Below are 18,142 nucleotides of genomic sequence, written 5' to 3'. Positions count from 1 at the left end.
ATATTCCCTAGCAACGGGAGTCTGCTCCTGGTCTTTCAGATCATAATAATGGAGGAATATGTGATTGGGAGTGTTGGGGCAGCACATTACTGGGCAATGGGAGCCTGCTTCTGCTCTTGCAGAGTAATAATGGAGCAATAATTGATTGGGAGTGTTGGGAAGCACATTCCCAGGCAATGTGCATTTGCTCCTAGTCTTGTAGAGAGTAATAATGGAGTAATAAGTGATTGGGAGTGTTGGACAAGCACATTCCTGGGAATGGGAGTCTATTCCTGACCTTGCAGATAGTAATAATGGAGTAATAGGTGATTAGGTGTGTTAGGGGAGCACAGTCCTGGGGACTGGGAGTCTGCTTCTGCTCTTGCACAGAGTAATAATGGAGTAATAAGTGATTGGGAGTGATGGGGCAGCACATTCCCAGGCAACTGGAGTCTGCTGCTGGTCTTACAGAGTGTAATAATGGAGTAATAAGTGAAAGGGTGTGTTAGGGGAGCACATTCCTGGGAACAGGAAGTCGGGTTCTGCTCCTGTAAAGTAATAATGGAGTAATAAGTGATTGGGTGTGTTGGGGAAGCGCATTCCTGGGGACTGTGAGTCTGCTTCTGCTCTTGCAGAGAGTAATAATGGATTAATGGGTGATTGGGTGTGTTAGGGGAGCACAGTCATGGGGATTGGGAGTCTGCTTCTGCGCTTACACAGTGTAATAATGGAGTAATAAGTGATTGGGAGTTTTGGGGAAACACATTCCCAGGCATTGGGACTCTGCTCCTGGTCTTGCAGAGAGTACTAATGGAGTAATAAGTGATTGAAAGAGTTAGGGAAGTGCTTTCCTGGGGAGTGGGAGTCTGCTTCTGCACTTGCAGAGTAATGATCGAGTAATAAGTGTGAGATTGTTTGGGCAGCACATTCCTAGGCAATGTGAGCCTGCTCCTGGTCTCATAGAGAGTAATAAGGGAGTAATAAGTGATTGGAGGTGTTGGGGAAACACATTCCCAGGCATTGGGAATCTGCTTCTGTCTTGCAGGGAGTAATAATGAAGTAATAAGTGATTGGGAGTGTTGGGCAAGCACATTCCTGGGAATGGGAGTCTGCCCTGACCTTGCAGATAGTAATAATGGAGTAATAGATGATTGGGAGTGATGGGGCAGCACATTCCCAGGCAACTGGAGTCTGCTGCTGGCCTTGCAGAATGTAATAATGGAGCAATAAGTGAATGGGTGTGTTAGGGGAGCACATAGGGGAGAGTCCGATACTGATTTTGCAGAGTGATAATGGGATAACAAGTGATTAGGAGCACATTCCTGTGAACTGGGAGTCTCCTCGAGGTCTTGCAGAGTAATACTGGAGTAATATGTGGTTCAGAGTGTTAGGGGAGCACATTCCTAGGTGCTGAGAGTCTGCTCCTGGTCTTGCAGAGAGTAATAATGGAGTTATAGGTGATTGGGAGTGTTGGGGAAGCAAATTCCCGGGGACTGGGAGCCTCCTCGAGGTCTTGCAGCGTAATACTGGAGTAATATGTGGCTCAGAGTGTTAGGGGAGCACATTCCTAGGTACTGAGAGTCTGCTCTTGTAGCGAGTAATAATGGAGTAATTATTGATTGGGAGTGTTGGGGTAGCACACTACAAGGCAATGGGAGTGTGCTCCTGGTCTTGCAGCAAGTAATAATAGAGTAATACGTGATTGGGAGTGTTGGGGAAGTGCATTCCCAGGGACTGGGTGCTTCTGCTCTTGCAGAGTAATGATAGAGTAATAAGTTAGTGGGATTGTTTGGGCAGCACATTCCCAGGCAATGTGAGTCTGCTCCTGGTCTCACAGAGAGTAATAATGGAGTAATAAGTGATTGGAGGTGTTGGGGAAACACGTTCCTTTGCATTGGGAGTTGGCTCCTGGTCTTGCAGGGAGTAATAATGAAGTAAAAAATGATTGTGAGAGTTGGGGAAGTGCATTTCCGAGGACTGTGAGTCTGCTTCTGCTCTTGCAGGGAGTAATAATGGAGTAATCAGTGATTGTGAGTGTTGGGAAGGCACATTATCAGGCAATGGGAGTCTGCTCCTGGTCTTTCAGATAGTAAGAATGGAGTAATAAGTGATTGGGAGTGTTAGGGAAACACATTCCCAGGGACTAGGAGTCTGCTTCTGCTCTTGCAGAGTAATGATAGAGTAATAAATGATTGGGTGTGTTTGGGCGGCACATTCTCAGGTAATGTGAGTCTGCTCCTGGTCTTGCAGAGAGTAATAATGGAGTAATACTTGATTGAGAGTGTTAGGGCAACACATTCCCTAGCAATGGGAGTCTGCTCCTGGTCTTGCAGGGAGTAATAATGGAGTAATAAGTGATTGGGAGCGTTGGGGAAGCACATTCCCAGGCACCGGGAGTCTGCTCCTGGTCTTGCAGCCTGCCTAGGCCCTGGGCCTAGTGCCTGCCTCTTGCCGTGCCCTGCCTCCCCCCTCTCCCTGTGTGTTTGTGTCTCGGTGCCTGGGGCCTGGGGGGGAAGGAAGGAAGGAAGGAGAGCAGGACCCGTCCCTGGATCCTCTCACGTGTCCATTTGGGGCTCTCACATGACCCTGTTGTTTGGCCCCGTGATCAAATCTCCTTCCAAATTCGAATCTCAACTACAGCAGCTCAAACAGCAGCAGAGGCAACAGCTCCCTGTGCCCCACATGGATATTCTAGACCAGGCTCTGGATTCCAGGTAGGTACGGGTTTGGGAGGGTGGAGAGAGGGGGAGATCTGTCTGCATTGAACAGCCCCAGGGTCAGGGACACACAGACCCCCATACACACACACACAGAAAGAGAAAGAGACAGAGACAGGGGGAAGAGGAAGATCTGTCTGCATTGAACAGCCCCAGGGTCAGGGACACACAGACCCCCATACACACACAGACAGAGGCAGAGACAGGGGGAAGAGGAAGATCTGTCTGCATTGAACAGCCCCAGGGTCAGGGACATGGACACACACACACACACACACACACACACACACACACACACACACACACACACACACACACACACACACACACACACACACACACACAATCACAATCACATCTGCATTGAATATCCCCAGGGTCAGGGATGCACAGACCCCCATACACATGCAGACAGAGACAGGGTGGGGGGATATGGAGATCGGTCTGCATTAAACAGCTCCAGGGTCGGGGACAGAGACACACACACACACACCTGTCTGCATTGAACAGCGCCAGGGATAGAGACACAGAGTCCCCACCACACACACAGACACATACATTCACACAGAGAAGCAAGGTGGAGAGGGAGATCTGCCTACACTTAAACCCTCCCACACCCAGGGAGAGAGACAGAGACACATACACATATGCAAAGATGGGGAGGGGGAGATCTATTTGCGTTAAACACCCCCCCAGAGGCAGGCAGTGCAAATGTCGAGGGCCACATATATACACACACTGAGTAGATACTTGGACAGAGGGACGGAAGGGGAGGGCGGAGAGGAGGAGCGTGATCCATCTAGAGATACAGATAGAGAGAGAGAAAACACAGAGAGGTAGGTACATGGATTGGTGGGGGGGTTGGTGTGTTGTGGGTGGTGGGTGGTGAAGATGAAGAGGATGATCTCTCTGTACTTCTGGGCCTTGTGTGATTACAGAGAGACAGACCCCCACGTACAGACAGACAGAAGTAAATGCAGGGAGGGGATGAGGAATGGGAGATCTGTCCACAATAAAACACCCCCAGAAGGAGATAGAGAGACAGACCCACGCACAGTGATAGAGACAGACACATACTGACAGACAACACATGCAGCAAGAGGGGATCTGAAAGCAATAAAACACATCCAGACAAAGAGAGAGCACGTATAGAGACAGGCACGTGCACACACGCAAAAAATACACACCAGAATCTAAGATTATATTTGAATAAGTTTTCACGGGAGAAAGAGACAGAGAGAGAACAAGAATGACAGACAGAGAGGTGCTCTCTCCCTCTGTCTCCCATATTCTTTGTTTCTGTCTCTCTTATCAATTTCTTTCTTTTTCTGTCTCTGTGTCTGCCTCAGACTCTGGTTTTTAGTTTCTTTCTTCAGAATTGGATCAGAGAGAGGGAGAAGGGGAGAGCACAGGAGGAGAGGAGAGCGAGGCACTATAAAATATAGGAACAGAATTAGGCCACTCAGCCCATTGAGTCTGTGCTGCCATACAATCACGGTTCATCTGTTTCTCAACCCCATTCTCCCCCCTCCAAGGCCAGCAGATCTTTCCTTAGCTGTAGGACCCCAAGCTGCTCACAATATTCCAAATGCAGTCTGACCATCATTTATATCAATGATTTGGACGTGAACATAGGAAGTATGGTTAGTAAGTTTGCAGATGACACTACAGTTGGAGATGTAGTGGACAGCAAAGAAGGTTAACTCAGACGGGACCTTACTCAGATGGGCCAATGGGCCAAGGAGTGGCACATGGAATTTAATTTAGATAAATGTGAAGCGCTGCATTTTGGAAAGACACCTCTGGGTATGATTTATATACTTAATGGTAACGTTCTGGGGAGTGTTGCTGAACAAAGAGTTCTTAGACTGCAGGTTCATAGTGCCTTGAAAATGGAGTCACAGATAGATAGGTGTTTGGTACGCTTGCCTTTATTAGTCAGTGCACTGAGTAGAGGAGTTGGGAGAGTCATGTTACGGCTGTACATTGGTTAGGCCACTTATGGAATATTGCGTGCTATTCTGGTCTCGCTGCTACAGGAAAGAAATTGTGAAACTTGAAAGGGTTCAAAAAAGATTTACGAGGATTTTGCTGGGGTTGGAGGGTTTGAGCTACAGGGAGAGGTTGAATAGGCTGGGGCTTTCCAAAACTAGAGTGCAAAGGCTTAAGGTAAGAGGGGAAAGATTTAAAAGGGACCTAAGGGATAACTTTTTCACACAAGGTGGTACATGTAAGGAATGAGCTGCCGGATGAAGTGGTAGAGACTGGTACAATTGCAATATGAAAAGGCACCTGGATGGCTGTATGAATTGTAAGGGTTTGGAGGGATATGGGTCAAATGCTGGCAAATGAAAAATATAATAGAATAGAATCCTTACAGTGTGGAAACAGGCCCTTCGGCCCAACAAGTCCACACTGACCTTTGGAGCATCCCACCCAGACCTATTCCCCCTATAACCCACCAAAGCTACACATCCCTGAACACTTCAGGCAGTTTAGCATGGCCAATCCACCTAGCCTGCACATTTTTGGACTGTGAGAGGAAACCCATGCAGACACAGGGAGAATGTGCAAACTCCACACAGACAGTTGGCTGAGGGTGGAATTGAACCCGGGACCCCGGTGTTGTGAGGCAGAAATGCTAACCCACTGAGTCACCATGCCGCCTAAATGGATCTAGATTAATTTAGAATATCTGGCTGGCTGAGATAAGTTGGACCGAACTGTCCGTTTCCATGCTTTACATCTGTGAGACTCTAAGACAATCTTGAAATGGGGGACTCTCGAGTCCGTTTCTCCTTCAGGTTTCTGAAGCCTTTCTGTGTTTTGAAAATAGTCTATTCTTCCAACCAAAGTGTTTAGCCTCACACTTTCCAACATTGTATTCTATCTGCCACTTCTTTGCGCGCACTCTGAGCCTGCCCAAGTCCTTCTGCAGCCCTGCTTCCTCAATACAACTACCTTTGTTGCTAAGTTTGCAGATAACTCCACATCCTCAGCTCCTTCAATAGAAACCAAAAGGCTGCAGATGCTGGAATCCAGGTAGACCATCGGGGGCTGGAAAAACTCAGCAGGACAGGCTGCATCTGGAGGAAATGAGCAGTCACCGTTTCAGGTATTACCCTTCTTCAGGTCCTGAACAAGGCTAACATCTGAAACATTGACCGCTGCTTTCCTCCAGATACTGCCTGGCCTGCTGTGTTCTTCCAGTCCCCTGTTTGCCCTCAGTTTCTTTGCCCAGATCGTTAATGTATGATGTGATGTACTTAACTGCATATAGTCGTGGTCCCAACAGTGAATCCCCTCCCTGCAGAATGCCACTAGTCACTAGCTGCCATCCTGAAAAAGACCCTTTTATCCCCTCTCTCTGCCTTCCGTCAGTCAGCCGATCCTCTATCCATGCCAGTACCTTGATCCTAAAACCATGGGCTCTGATCTTCTTCAACGGCCCCCTGTGCGACACCTTGTCAAAGGCCCTATGCGAATCCAAATAAACTACACTTACTGTCTCTCCTTTGTCTAACCTACTCGTTACCTCCTCAAAGAATTTTAACTGACTTTCGGGCATGACCTGCCCCTAATGAAGCCATGCTGACTCAGACCTATCTTACCATGCACTTCCAAGTACACTGCGATCTCATCCCTCATAATGGACTCTAAAATCTTACCAATAATGATGGTCAGGCTAAGTGTGCTTTAATTTCCTGCCTTCTGTCTCCTTTCCTTCTTGAACATAAGTGTTACATTAGCCATTGTCAGAACTTCTGGGATCCTCCTGAACTCCTGACAGCTCACCAATGCCTCTACAGTGTCCTCAGCTATCTCCTTCAGAGCTCCGGGGTGTAGGCCATCCAGCCTTGGTGATTTATTCATCTTCAGACCTTTCAGTTTCCTCAGCACCTTCTCCTCACTGATGGCCACTGAACACTCTTCCCCGACTCACTTGAAGGAGACCATGTGAGAGACAGGAGATGGGGGAGCGACAGAGAGAGAGAAAGGGAGAGTGATAGAGTGCGAGGCTGTGCAAAGTAAGAGAGTGGGGTAAGCGAGAGAGGTGCGAGGAGAGAGCGACAGAGAGGGAGGGAGGGGCAGTGACGGGCAGGGTGGGTGAGTGAGTTGGGGGGGTAGCTGGAGGGGGGCTGGTGAGCAGGGGATGAGGGGGGAGAGCTGGTGAGCAAGGGTTGATTGGGTCTGGTGAGGGGGGCAGGTGAGGGGGGCAGATGAGGGTGTCTGGTGAGAGGGCAGGTGAGGGGGTCTGGTGAGCAGGGGGGGAGGGGGGAGCGGGTGATGCTGGTGAGCGAGGGGCGAGAGGTGCGGGTGAGGTGGCGGCGAGGGGGGGGTGCGTGGCGGGTGAGGTGGCGCCAGTGGGCGAGGGGAGGGTGCGGCGGGTGAGGTGGCATCGGTGGGCACGGGGCAAGGGGCTGGCGCAGGTGAGGTGGCAACGGTGAACAAGGGGGCTGATGAGCGAGGGGCGAGGGGGCCGGGTGAGGTGGCGCCGGTGGACGAGGGGGTTGGGGGTGAGGTGGCACCTGTGAACAAGGGGGCTGATGGGCGAGGGGGCCCGGGCGAGGTGGCGCCGGTGGGCGTGGGGCGAAGTGGGGGGTGCGGGTGAGGTGGAGCTGGTGGGCATGGGGTGAGGGGGGGTGTCGGTGAGGTGGCACCAGTGAGCGAGGGGCGTGGGGGCGTGGGTGAGGTGGCGCCAGTGAGTGAGGGGCGAGGTGGTGCGGGTGAGGTGGTGCTGTTGGGCATGGGGCGGGGGGGTGCAGGTGAGGTGGCACCAGTGAGCGAGGGGCATGGGGGCACGGGTGAGGTGGCGCCAGTGGGTGTGTGGCGAGGGGGGGGTGCGGGTGAGGTGGAGCCGGTGAGCGAGGGGCCGGGGGGGGGGGGGGGGGGGGGGGGACACGGGTGAGGTGGCGCTGGTGAGCCGGGGCGAGGAGGGTGGTGCTGGTGAGCGAGGGGTAAGGTGGGGACTGGTGAGCGAGAGGCGAGGGGGGGGGGGGTGCGCGGGTGAGGTGGTGCCGGCAGGGGGGGTGCGCGGGTGAGGTGGCACCAGTGAGCGAGGGGCGAGGTGGTGCCGGTGGTCGAGGGTGTGCGGGTGAGGTGGTGCCGATGGGGGGGGGGGGCGCGGGTGAGGTGGCGCCGGTGAGCGAGGGGCAGGGGGGGTGGTGTTGGTGAGCGAGGGGCAAGGGGGTGGGGCGCGAGTGAGGTGGTGCTGGTGAGCGAGGGGCGAGGGGGGGGGCGGGTGAGGTGGCATCGGTGAGCGAGAGGCAAGGGGTGAGGGGCGCGGGTGAGGTGGCGCCAGCGGGGGGGGCGCGGGTGAGGTGGCACCGACCGGGGGGTGGGGGGGGTGCACGGGTGAGGTGGCGCCGGTAAGCAAGGGGCGAGGAGTGTGGTGCTGGTGAGCGAGGGGTAAGGTGGGGGCTGGTGAGCGAGGGGCGAGGCGGGGGGGAAGTGGGTGAGGTGGTGCCGGTGAGCAAGGGGCAAGGGGGTGCGCGGGGGGTGGGGGGGAGGGGTGCGAGGGGGTGCACGGGTGTGCGAGGGGCTGGTGAGTGAGGGGGGGAGGGACACGGGTGAGGTGGCGCCGGTGAGTGAGGGGTGTGGGGGGGCGCGGGTGAGCGAGGGGTGAGGGGGGGTGCGGGTGAGCGAAGGACGAGGGGGTGCTGGTGAGCGAGGGGCGAGTGGGGGGCATGGGTGAGGTGGTGCCGGTGAGCAAGGAGCAAGGGGGTGCGTGGGGGGGGGATGCGAGGGTGTGCGAGGGGCGAGGGAGGGGCTGGTGACCGAGGGGGGGGGGGCGCGGGTGAGGTGGCGTCGGTGAGTGAGGGGTGAGGGGGGTTGCGGGTGAGCGAGGGACGAGGGAGTGCTGGTGAGCGAGGAGCGTGTGGCGTCGGTGAGTGAGGGGCAAGGGGGGGTGCTGGTCAGCGAGGGGTGGGGGGGAGGCTGGTGAGCGAGGTGGGGTGCTGGTGACCGAGGGGTGGGGGGGAGGTGCGGGTGAGGGGGGGGGCGAGGGGGAGCGAGTGAGGTGGCGCCGGTGGGCGAGGGGTGGCGGGTGTGGGTGAGCGATGGGCGAGGGGTGGGTGGGTGAGGTGGCGCTGGTCAGCGAGTGGGCTGGGTGAGGTGGCACCAGTGGGCGAGGGGTGGGGGGTGTGGGTGAGCGAGGGGCAAGGGGTGGGTGGGTGAGGTGGCGCTGGTGAGCAAGTGGTGAGGGGGTGTGCGGGTGAGGTGGAGCTGGTCAGCGAGGGGTGAGGGGGTGCGAGTGAGGTGGCACTGGTGAGTGAGGGGCGAGGGGTGATGGGGTCTGGTGAGAGGTGCTGGTAAAGGGGGCGGGTCAGCAAGGGGTGAGGGGGGGGGCGGGTCAGCAAGGGCGATAGGGTCAGCTGAGCGAGGAGTGAGGGGGCCGGTGAGCAAGTGACGATGGGGTCTGGTGAGGGATGTTGGTGAAAGGGCCGGGTGAGCGAAGGGTGAAGGGGGCGGATGAGGGGTGCTGGTGAAGGGGGCAGGTGAGCGAAGGGTGAGGGGGGTGCGGGTGAGCGAGGGGCAATGGGGTCTGGTGAGGGGTGCTGGTGAAGGGGGCAGGTTAGCGAAGGGCGAGGGCGGTGAGTGAGCGAGGGGCAGTGGTGTCTGGTGAAGGATCTAGGTGAAGGGGGCTGGTGAGCGAGGGGCGATGGGGTCTGGTGAAGGATGTTGGTGAAGGGGTCAGGTGAGGGAAGGGTGAGGTGGGTGCGGGTTAGCGATGGGCCATGGGGTCTGGTGAGGGTTGTTGGTGCAGTGGGTGAGTGAGCGAAGGGCCCCCAGGCACCCTCTGGCTCATACCCCCCCCACCCACCCACAGTCACCCTCTCGCTCCCCCGGTCACCCAGTCACCCTGTCTCCTACCCCCGCCTCCAGTCACCATCTCACTCCTCCCCCCGCCGCCAGCGACCCTCTCGCTCCTCCCAGGCCACCCCCATCACCCACTCATGCTCCCATTCCCACCCCCCACTCCCAGTCACACTCTTATTCTCCGTCCCCACCATCCCAGCTACCCTCTCATGCTCCCACCCCTACCCCCAGTCACCTTCTCGCACCTACCCCCTCCCAACCTCAATCACCCTCTCGCTCCCCAACCCAGCACCCAATCACCCACTCGCACCTCACTCTGCCCCCAGTCACCCTCTCACTCCTCCCCCGCCACCCACATCTCCCACTCACGCTCCCCCCCACAAACCTTGCGCTCCCGCCCCCCCATACTCCCAGGTGCCCGCTCGCTCCCCTCCGCCCGCCTCCCCCTCAGGCACCCACTCGCTCCCCTCCGCCCGCCCGCCTCCCCGGCCAGGCACCCGTTCACTCCCCTCCGCCCCCCCCCCCCCCCAACCAGGTGCCTGCTCACTCCCTTCCGCACCCCCCCCCCCCCGGCGCCCGCTCGCTCCCCTCCACCTGCCCCCGGCGCCCGCTCCCTCCCTTTTGCCCGCCCCCCCCCGCCCGCTCGCTCCCCTCCGCCCGCCCCCACCAGGCGCCCGCACGCTCCCCTCCGCCCCGCCAACCCCAAGCGCCCGCTCGACACCCTGCGCCCGCTCGCTCTCCTCCGCCCGCCCCCCCCCCCCACCCCAGGCGCCCGCTCACTCCCCTCTGCCTGCCCCCCCCCCCCGGCGCCCGCTCGCTCCCCTCCACCTGCCCCCAGCGCCCGCTCCCTCCCTTTTGCCCGCCCCCCCCGCCCGCTCGCTCCCCTCCGCCCGCCCCCACCAGGCGTCCGCACGCTCCCCTCCGCCCGCCAACCCCAGGCGCCCCGCTCGACACCCTGCGCCCGCTCGCTCCCCTCCGCCCGCCCCCCCCCCCCCCCCCCCCAGGCACCCGCTCACTCCCCTCTGCCTGCCCCCCCTCCGGCGCCCCGCTCGCTCCCTTTTGCCTGCCCCCCCCCGCCCACTCGCTCCCGTCCGCCCGCCCCCGCCAGGCGCCCGCACGCTCCCCTCCGCCTGCCAACCCCAGGCGCCCACCCCCACCAGGCGCCCGCTCGCACCCCCACCCCCCGCGCTGGCTCGCTCCCCTCCGCCCGCCCCCCCAGGTGCCCGCTTGCTCCCCTCCGCCTGCCCCACCTCCCGAGCGCCCGTTTGCTCCCTTCTGCCCGCCCCGCCAGGCGCCCGCACGCTCCCCTCCGCCCGCCAACCCCAGGCGCTCACCCCCACCAGGCGCCTGCTCGCCCCCCTGCGCCATCTCACATCCAGCCACCCTCTCACTGTCCCACCACCCCAGTCACCCTCTCACTCTGCCCTCTGCCCCCTGTCACCTGCTCACTCCCTCCACCTGCACCCGCACCCTTACTCTGGTCCTCCTCTAGCTGCCCCCAACCCTGCCCTGGTCACCCTGTCACTTCACCCCCCACAACCCCAGTCACCCTCGTGCTATTCTCCTTCCCCCCACCCCCACCACCCCGGTCACCCTCTTGATCCCACTCCTGCTCCTACCTCCCACATCATTCCCTCTGTCACCCCCCCCCACCCTCTGTTCCCTGCCCTGTCTCTTGCTGTCTCTTTACATATGGCGCTGATTTAAGATTCTTGCTGCCCAGTATAACCTCCAGCTGCCTTATCAATGACTTTACCCTGTCCCCTTGCTCAGTGTGAAAGTGTGAGGTCTCCTCAATTTTACTAGTTCACGTGAAGCCCCTGTTGAACTCCTGTTTCTGTGTGAAAGTGGTCGAGGGGTGGATTCCGACCTTGCCTTGGAGTCACTCAGCTCTGACTGGGAACTTCTGGAGAAGGGAGCCTCCTTCTCGGAGAGTGAGTGTGGCTGGGTCACGGCAGTGAGCAAGCTGTTTTGGTTCATTGTTGGATCGTTGTTCCACAGATGTTTCATTACCGTGCTGGGTAACATGATCAGTGCGTCCTCTGATGAAGCGCTGTTGTGTTTTCCCGCCTGGTTGAGCTGGATTACCTCATATCTGGTTTTCCTTCACAGTGGGGTATATCCAGGGTCAAGTTCTATGTGTTTGTTGATGGCCTTCTTGGTGGAGAATCAGGCCTCTAGCAAATTCGCATGCTTGTCTCTGTCTGGCCTGTCCATGGAACCTGGCGTTGTCCCAATCAACCCCTGGCTCTCCTTTATCCATGTGACTGGAGATGAGTCACATTGGTCCTGTCCTTTTGTTGCTTTTAGTTGATGTTCATGTACCTTAGTGGCTATTTCCTCCTGTCTGCCCAATGTAGTGTTTGTCACAGTCTCTGCAGGGGATCTTATAGATGACATTGGTCCTGTCCTTAGTGAGTAGTGGGTCTAGTTGGGTGAGCAGTTTGTGTAGGGTTGATGTGGGCTACTTTGATGCCCAGTGGTCGTAGGAGTCTTGTGGTCAGTTCAGATGTGTTCCTGATGTAAGGCAGCGTGATGAGTGTATCAGGGCATGTAGTATCTTCCTGGTGTTGTTCGTGCAGGCATCTTCCAATGCAGTTTTTCAGATATTCGTTGACTTTGAATATCTGGAAGAGGGACTCTTCTTCTCTTTGGCATAATTCTGTGCTGCTGCAGTGTGGTGTTGCCCATTTAAGTAGAGTTTTCACTCAACATCGTTTGTGGCTGTGTGTGGGTAGTTTGGTTGAAATTATGGACAGGACCAACGTGATATATAAAATTCCCCTCCGCTGCAACAAACGCTACATCAGACAGCCAGGAAGAAAATTAGCCACAAGGGAACACGAGCATCAACTAGCACTGAAAAGACACAATCAATACACACTCATCTCCATTTACATGGATAAGGAGAACCACCAGTTTGACTGGGACATCACCAGGATCCTAGGACAGGCCAGACAGAGACAAGCGTTCCTAGAGGCCTGGTTCTCCACTAAGAAGGCCATTAACAAATACATAGATCTAGTCCCTATATATACACCAGTGCAAAGGAAACCGGAAATGAAGTCATCAAATCCAACGGCCCCAGAGTTTAAATACCAGGTAAGAAAACACAATGACGATTCATCAAAGGCAGCACTGATGAAACATCTGCGGAACAATGAACCAGTTCAGCGAGCCAAACAACCTCAACATCCACAACCCGAGCTACAAATCTACTCTAGAACCTTAGAATGAGCAAACTCCTGGAGTGGGCAGAGAGCTAGCAGATACTGTTCAGTGCAGTGATGTGTTAGACAACTAAACCTGGGATTTCTAACAGTGCGGCGCTCCCTCAGCACTGACCCTCCGACAGTGCCTGCTCCCTCAGCACTGACCCTCCGACAGCGCGGCCCCCCCCCTCCCCGGCGCTGACCCTCCGACAGCGCCCCCCGCCCCGGCGCTGACCCTCCGACAGCGTGGCACCCCCCCGCCCGGCGCTGACCCTCCAACAGCGCGGAACCCCCCGGCGCTGACCCTCCGACAGTGGGGTGAGAATTGAACCACGAACAGACAGCCTGTGACCGTCTTATTTTGTGTTGTAGCCACGAGAAAGGACAAGAGACTGACGACAGTGTCCAGCTTCCAGAAGGTAGGTGTTGGCAGGGACATCGACCATCCTGAAAGATGGGTCAGCAGGGAGAGGAGGGAAGGAGTGTGGGAGTGATGGAGACAGGAAGTGAGTGCGGGAGTGGAGGAGAGATGGGTGCGGGAGTGGAGGAGAGATGGGTGCGGGAGTGGAGGAGAGATGGGTGCGGGAGTGGAGGAGAGATGGGTGCGGGGATGGGGGATGGAGGGTGCGGGAGTGAGGGATGGGGGATGGGAGACGGTGCAGGAGTGAGGGATGGAGGGTGCGGGAGTGAGGGGTGGAGGGTGCGGGAGTGAGGGGTGGAGGGTGCGGGAGTGAGGGGTGGAGGGTGCAGGAGTGAGGGATGGAGGGTGCGGGAGTGAGGGATGGAGGGTGCGGGAGTGAGGGGTGGAGGGTGCGGGAGTGAGGGGTGAGGGATGGAGAGTGCGGGAGTGAGGGATGGGGGATGGGAGACGGTGCGGGAGTGACGCATGGAGGGTGCTGGAGTGAGGGATGGGGGATGGGAGAGGGTGCGGGAGTGAGGGACAGGGGATGGGAGAGGTTGCGGGAGTGAGGGACGGGGGATGGGAGAGGGTGCGGGAGTGAGGGATGGAGGGTGCAGGAGTGAGGGATGGGGGCTGCGGGAGAGGGGTGCAGGAGTGAGGGATGGAGGGTGCGGGAGTGAGAGATGGGGGCTGCGGGAGAGGGGTGCAGGAGTGAGGGATGGAGGGTGCGGGAGTGAGGGATGGGGGCTGCGGGAGAGAGGCGCGGGAGTGAGGAAACCAGTCTGAGCAGAGTGCTGGGCGGGGTGGGATGGATGGAGCCGGTTTGGATCAGAACCCGCCGTGATGGTACTGAGTGGCATAACAGCCTCGAGGGGCTGAATAGCCTCCTGCAGTTCCTGGTTTGTATTCACGGTGCCACCCGACTGGGGAAAGGAGTCGGGGCAGAGCTGGTATGGTCACTGTCCCCAGGGAGGGAATGGGGGTGTGGAGAGAAGGTCAGTTTCTCTGGTGGGGGTGTGGGGGTGAAGTGGAGAAGGGAGCATCAGTGTCCCTCGGGAGGAGCGTGGCGTTAGAGTCTCAGAGCAGAGGGGGTGGAGAGGGGTCTGTGCCCCTGAGTTTGGAGGTGGGAGACTGGTGGTGGGGAGGTGGCCAATGTTTCCCCTCCCTGCCTTTCCCCACTGAGAGGTGGCACCCTGGGTGAGCAGTGGGTACTCGCTCCAGTACTGAGTGGGAATGTCGGTGTTGTGTTTTTCCGGGCAGGAGAGAGCGGGAACGCTGATGAGCAAACGGCTGTGGCCATTGCCAGTGTACAGCAAGCAGCCTTCACTGACCACAACATCCAGTACCAGTTCCGCACAGAGAACAATGGTGGCCAGGTTGTATCTGCGAGGCCGAGTTGGAGGTGTGGGTCCTTCCCCAGTCCTGGGGGTCATGCCCCAATCCGAGGGTCATGCCAGGCCATTGTGACTGCGCTCCTCATCCCCACACCCCTCCCACTCCGAACGCTAACATTCTCACCCTCAACAGCAACAAGAAGCTGCATTTATAGAGCACTTCTTCACATACCAAAATTTTCCCCAGGACCACCTTGGGATCAGAAATTGAGCAGAGTCTGTCCCTAGGCAACAGCAGGGGTCATCAGGGCTAGAAAACCACAAGCTCGAACAAAGGGTCAGTCCTTAAGGAGTGTCATAAAGGAGCAGTGAGGGAGGGGTGTGTACAGGTGTTCCGGGAGGGCATTCCAGAGCTCGGGATCCCAGGCAGCTGAAGGCATGGCCCCCAGGTGTGGAGGGCCAGGAATCAGGGGATGTTCAAGAAGTAAGGATGAGAGGAGGTGACAGAGATAGGGAGGGGGTGTAGGGGCCAGAGGAGGTTACAGAGATAGAGAGGGGGTGTAGGAGGTTAGAAAGATAGGGAGGGGTGTAGGGGCTGGAGGAGGGCAGAGGGATAGGGAGGGGTGTGTAGGGGCTAGAGGAGGGCAGAGGGGTAGGGAGGGGTGTAGGCGCTGGAGGGGTACAGAGGGGTAGGGAAGGGCTGGAGGAGGGTAGAGGGGTAGGGAAGGGCTGTAGGGGCTGGAGGAGGGTAGAGGGGTAGGGAGGAGTGTAGGGGCTGGAGGAGGGTAGAGGGGTAGGGAGGAGTGTAGGGGCTGGAGGAGGGTAGAGGGGTAGGGAGGAGTGTAGGGGCTGGAGGAGGGTAGAGGGGTAGGGAGGAGTGTAGGGGCTGGAGGAGGGTAGAGGGGTAGGGAGGAGTGTAGGGGCTGGAGGAGGGTAGAGGGGTAGGGAGGAGTGTAGGGGCTGGAGGAGGGTAGAGGGGTAGGGAGGAGTGTAGGGGCTGGAGGAGGGTAGAGGGGTAGGGAGGAGTGTAGGGGCTGGAGGAGGGTAGAGGGGTAGGGAGGAGTGTAGGGGCTGGAGGGGTACAGAGGGGTAGGGAAGGGCTGGAGGAGGGTAGAGGGGTAGGGAAGGGCTGTAGGGGCTGGAGGAGGGTAGAGGGGTAGGGAGGAGTGTAGGGGCTGGAGGAGGGTAGAGGGGTAGGGAGGAGTGTAGGGGCTGGAGGAGGGTAGAGGGGTAGGGAGGAGTGTAGGGGCTGGAGGAGGGTAGAGGGGTAGGGAGGAGTGTAGGGGCTGGAGGAGGGTAGAGGGGTAGGGAGGAGTGTAGGGGCTGGAGGAGGGTAGAGGGGTAGGGAGGAGTGTAGGGGCTGGAGGAGGGTAGAGGGGTAGGGAGGAGTGTAGGGGCTGGAGGAGGGTAGAGGGGTAGGGAGGAGTGTAGGGGCTGGAGGAGGGTAGAGGGGTAGGGAGGAGTGTAGGGCTGGAGGAGGGTAGAGGGGTAGGGAGGAGTGTAGGGGCTGGGGAGGGTAGAGGGGTAGGGAGGGGTGTAGGGGCTGGAGGAGGGTAGAGGGGTAGGGAGGAGTGTAGGGGCTGGGGGAGGGTAGAGGGGTAGGGAGGAGTGTAGGGGCTGGGGGAGGGTAGAGGGGTAGGGAGGGGGTCTAGGGGCTGTATATGTGTACTGATGCATGTGGGGGAGGTGTAACTGTGGCACAGATGATTGGTGGATAGGCAGAGAGCGCGGTCAACAAAGCTTTATTAATGGGGGTGTAGAGTACTACTTACTCCCTTGATATAACCCCCCCACCCCGCTTACCCGTTTGTCTTCCCACCCATCTTGGATGAACGCCCCGCTGCTTTCCCCCCACCATGATGTAACAGTGTGCCCCTCCCTCTCCTGCAGGTGACGTATCGGGTGGTGCAGGTTTCCGATAACCAGCTGGACGGACAGACGGACGCCTCCGGGGCAGTGAGTGTCGTCTCCTCCACCGCCTTCACTGGGGGGCAGCAAGCAGTGGCACAGGTCAGAGCCCCCCTCACCACCATATTCTCCCGTATCCCACCCGCTGCCGCAGCCTCCCGTATCCGCCAGCACCCCCCACCCCACCGCTTTCAAACCCCATCAACATCCTGGTCCCACAACCCCCTGTATCCCTCCCCAGTCCCACATCCTTCCCAGCCCCATATCCCTCTCGCATCCCCCAAACCCCCGCATCCATCCCGGTCCTGTATCCTGCTGTATCCCTCCCAATCCCGCACCCTCCCGTATCCCTCCCTGGCCCTGTATCGCCCTGTGTCCCTACCATGTCCCTCCTGGCCCCATATCCCCCCCAAAGCTCCCTGTATCCATCCCAGTCCTGCACCATTTCCCTCCCGTATCCCTCCCCAGCCCCGTATTGCCCTATTCCCCCCCACCCAGCCATATCCCTCTTGTATTGACCACCCCCCCCCCATATCCATCCCGTTCCTGGATCCCACTGCATCCTTCCATGTTCTGCAACCTCCTGCATCCCTCCCAGTCCTGTATCACCCTGTTTCCCTCCTGTGTCCGTCCCAGTCCCGTATCTCTCCCGGTCCCATATTCCATTCCCCCCCACCACCCCCCGCCAAACCGTGGCTGTCCCAGCCCTGCAACCTCCTGTGTCCGTTCCACAGGCACCCATATCCATCTAGTCCCAAAACCTACCATATCACTTTCTTACCTTCCTGTATTTACCCCCCTCCCCCAGTCCCACAATCTCTCATATCTTTCCATAACCTCCTGGTCCCGTAACTTCCCATCCTCCCAGACCTGTAACCTTCCGTACTCCTACCATTCCGTAATTTCCTGTTATCCCTTGCAGTCCTGAAGTGTCCCATCTTCCTCCCGTATCCTTCCCATAACGTCTCATATACCCCACCCTGCCTCATAACCTCGCGTATCCTTCCCATGTCCCTCTTGGTCTCGTAATTTCCTGTATCCCTCCCATATACCTGCAACCCCAGTCCTGTTAACATCCACATTCCTTCCATACACCATCCCTCCCCTCACAATTGATAACCTCCTGTATCCCTCCCAGTCCCATACACCCCTCCCATATACCTCCCAAATTTCTCCTGCCCCCGTAACCCCCCATACCCTTTGTGGTCCTGTAACTGCCCATTTCCTTCCATAAAGTGGCAAATGTCATTCCCTTGTTAAAACAAGGGAACAGGGATAACCCCGGAATTTACAGGCCAGTTAGCCTTACGTCAGTGGTGGGCAAATTATTGGACAGGGCTCCGAGAGATAGGATTTATGATCACTTCGCAAGTCACTGTTTGATTCGTGATAGTCAGCAAGGATTTGTGAGAGGTAGATAATGCCTCACAAACCTTATTGAATTCTTTGAAGAGGTGACCAAACACGTGGATGAAGATGGAGCAGTGGATGTGGTATACGTGGGTTTAAGTAAAGCATTTGATAAGGTTCCCCACGGTACGCTCATGCAGAAAGTAAGGAGGCATGGGATCGGGGGAAATGTCGCAGATTGGATTCAGAATTGGCAGATCCTTAAAAGACAAACGGTGGTAGCCGAAGGAAAATATTCAACTTAATGCTCAGTTACAAGTGGTGTACACAAGGATCCGTTCTGGGTCTTCTATTTGCGATTTTTGTGAATGATTTGGATGAAGGAGTGGAAGGGTGGGTTAGTAAGTTCGCAAATGATATGAA

At 57.5% G+C, this 18,142-nt stretch overlaps 2 protein-coding genes across 2 annotated transcripts in view; one reads left to right on the top strand and one right to left on the bottom strand.

The window, feature by feature from the left end:
• The first annotated feature begins 2,381 nt into the window (after nt 1-2,381).
• Nucleotides 2,382-17,297, top strand: LOC125448469 (upstream stimulatory factor 2). Its single transcript, XM_059641290.1, has 5 exons — nt 2,382-2,693; nt 13,100-13,146; nt 14,388-14,503; nt 16,352-16,471; nt 17,292-17,297. Exons 1-5 carry the CDS (start codon nt 2,560-2,562, stop codon nt 17,295-17,297), a joined length of 423 nt encoding a protein of 140 aa, XP_059497273.1. The 5' UTR covers nt 2,382-2,559.
• A 723-nt stretch (nt 17,298-18,020) lies between these two features.
• etfb (electron transfer flavoprotein subunit beta) overlaps nt 18,021-18,142 on the bottom strand; it is a 10,001-nt gene continuing 9,879 nt past the window's right edge. The window contains exon 5 of the mRNA XM_059641289.1: nt 18,021-18,068. Within this exon, the coding sequence (XP_059497272.1) occupies nt 18,021-18,068 (48 nt within the window). The remainder of the gene's footprint in view (nt 18,069-18,142) is intronic.

The sequence above is a fragment of the Stegostoma tigrinum genome, chromosome 41 (genome assembly GCF_030684315.1).
Source record: "Stegostoma tigrinum isolate sSteTig4 chromosome 41, sSteTig4.hap1, whole genome shotgun sequence".
NCBI classification, from domain to species: Eukaryota; Metazoa; Chordata; class Chondrichthyes; order Orectolobiformes; family Stegostomatidae; genus Stegostoma; species Stegostoma tigrinum.
This window is presented reverse-complemented; position numbering and strand designations above follow the sequence as displayed.